Source organism: Littorina saxatilis, linkage group LG11, assembly GCF_037325665.1.
Source record: "Littorina saxatilis isolate snail1 linkage group LG11, US_GU_Lsax_2.0, whole genome shotgun sequence".
NCBI lineage: Eukaryota > Metazoa > Mollusca > Gastropoda > Littorinimorpha > Littorinidae > Littorina > Littorina saxatilis.
The window spans coordinates 41,429,286-41,431,785 of NC_090255.1; the positions used below are offsets into that span (position 1 = coordinate 41,429,286).

General features: G+C 47.0%; 1 protein-coding gene across 2 annotated transcripts in view; it reads left to right on the forward strand.

Moving 5' to 3' along the window:
* LOC138980476 (ras-related protein Rab-21-like) overlaps nucleotides 1–1,882 on the forward strand; it is a 6,798-nt gene extending 4,916 nt beyond the window's left edge. For both annotated transcript variants that reach the window (XM_070353358.1, XM_070353359.1), the window contains exon 2: nucleotides 775–1,882. In XM_070353358.1, coding sequence (XP_070209459.1) covers nucleotides 796–1,461 — 666 coding nt within the window. In that variant the 5' untranslated portion in view covers nucleotides 775–795 and the 3' untranslated portion in view covers nucleotides 1,462–1,882. The remainder of the gene's footprint in view (nucleotides 1–774) is intronic.
* Nucleotides 1,883–2,500: the final 618 nt, after the last annotated feature.

Below are 2,500 nucleotides of genomic sequence, written 5' to 3' on the forward strand. Positions count from 1 at the left end.
ACATTTGACAGAGAAAAGAAAAGACCTATGAAGAAGGTTTGCTCCAAGCCTCACAAAAAAAAAAAAAAAAAAAAAAAAAAAAAAATATGTTCCGTGAAAACAAGCTGTATCATATCGCTCCTAGAGGAATACAGTAGGAATGGGGGTTTGTAACAGAGACCTCATACATCGATTATAGCTTATTGTATGGACGCTTAACTATTGAAATGTCAAACGCTGTGTCAATGTAGTCATAATTGACTACTGAGGTATCTCTTGGACGTCGTGTTTTCTTTTGCGTTGTCCTGTTTGTTTGTTTGTTTGTTTGTTTTGGTGCATCGCTGGGTGTTTTTTCCTCTCTTTGACAGCAGCGGGCCTTCCTGGCATTTGTTAGATTCCGGTGTCACGAACTGAAAACTCTGCTGAACAATCCCTCTCAATGCTGTCAATGCGCATGGGCCAATCTTGGACTTACAAAATGCGACCCTTTGACCGAACGAACCATGGGTTAGGGTTAGGGTTAAGGTTAGGATTAGGGTTAAGGTTAAGGTCAGGGTAAGGGTTAGGGTTAGGGTTAGGTTTTTCACGACCTGATTAATCTCCCCATGTTAGCGCATGCGCATTGACCGCATTGAGAGGGATTGTTCAGGTAGAGTTTTCAGTTCGTGACACCGGGTTTGATTTCCCTTTAAATCCATCAGGTTTTGGTTGCGAAAATGTTCCCTCGATGTGATCTTGGCTTGAAATTCCCTTTAACAGTTTAAATAATCTTTTAATCTTTTGAATTGTTGTCAGGATCTGACCAAGTCCAGAAACATGGCGTTCCCCAGAGGATCGTGTGTAAGGTCCATCCTCGCACCTTCCCCCAACTCGTCCTACTCCTTCAAGTGCGTCATGGTCGGGCACCAATGTGTGGGCAAGACATGCTTGACCAACAGGATCGCCACAGGCAGGTTCATCGACTCCCCCATCACCACCTTCAGCGCCGCTTCAGTCAAGGTCGAGGTCAAACTCCCCTCGGGCGCCATTGTGAATATTGACTTATGGGACACGGCAGGACAGGAGAGATACCGCAGTCTCACGCAGTCCTACTTCCGTGACGCCAAAGCGGTCTTGCTTGTCTACGACGCGGAGAATAAAACCAAGATCCGTGATTGGCTGAAAGAGGTGCGTCGTCACGTGACTTGGGGTGACGCTTTGCTGTTTCTGATCGGGACCAAGCTAGATCTAGGAGCGGAGATCTGTTTGAGTGAAGAGGAGATACAGTCTTTGTCCCGAATCGAAGACACGATTTTGGACATTGCGGGACATTATGTGTTGAGCTCGAAGACCGGTGAGAATGTGGCACAGAGTGTGGAACGAATGGCGGAGTCTGTGGTCGTGGCGGGGAAGGAGAAACGACTGGATCTAACACAGAGACGGGGGACTGTCAGAGCCCGGGGGGAGAGGGAGGGGCAAGACAAAAATGGCAACTGCTGTTGAAGGTTGACTCAGAATTCTTTAACATTAGCCGGGGTGACACCCAGGAGCATGCGCCTTGTGGTTTACCGTGAGGGCGTCAAACAACACTAATCAACGTTGACTCAGCGATTGCTGTGACACTCACATTGTGATGGTACTCCTTATAAGTAGTGATTGTTTAAATATTCTGCAATTATCAAAATCGCAACTGCTGTTGGCTACTGGTTGCCGTGGCATTTTCATTGTGGTGACAGTGATAAGTCTTGCATTTTCATTGTGGTGACAGTGATAAGTCTTGCATTTTCATTGTGGTGACAGTGATAAATCTTGCATTTTTAGAAACTAGGATTCTATTGAACACCCGCTTGGCACTTAAAAGCGTGTGTGTGTGTGTGTGTGTGTGAGAGTGTGTGTGTGTGTGTGTGTGTGTGTGTGTGTGTGTGTGCAGGGCCGGACCCAGGGGGGGTTCCAGGGGTTCCGGAACCCCACCCCTGGAAAAAGCATGTACCTTGCTTTGAGTGTGTGGTTTTTTTTTACTAGTTTTAGCACCAAAACAATGCTGCTCTTAACCCTCAAAACAAGGCCCAGAATGCACCTGATTGCACAGATTTTAACCGTTTTTAAAAAATGTTCCGGGGGAACGCGCTAGTGGCTTCGCCACTTCGCTGATTTGCCCCCCCCCCCCCCAAAAGGAGGAACCCCCCCCCCCCTTACAACTCATTTGGTCCGGCCCTGTGTGTGTGTGTGTGTGTGTGCTCGTGTACATGTGTGAGTGCGCGTGTGTGTGTCTGTGTCTGTGTCTGTGTCTGTGTATGTATGTGCTTACGTGCGTGCTTGGTGCGTGCGTACGTGTGTGTTTGTGCGTGTGTGTGGGTGTGTGTATGTGTGTGTGAGAATCACATCCTTACACAGTCAGTAAGAACAATGGCAGTATGACATGTTCAATGATTTATTTATCACTGTCGTTTCAGACATTATGAGATGTTTGATGGGTTGTTGTCAGACCAGCTTTTTTGTCGGTCCGAGGGGGAGCATATTGTCTTTTGTTTTATATTTATTG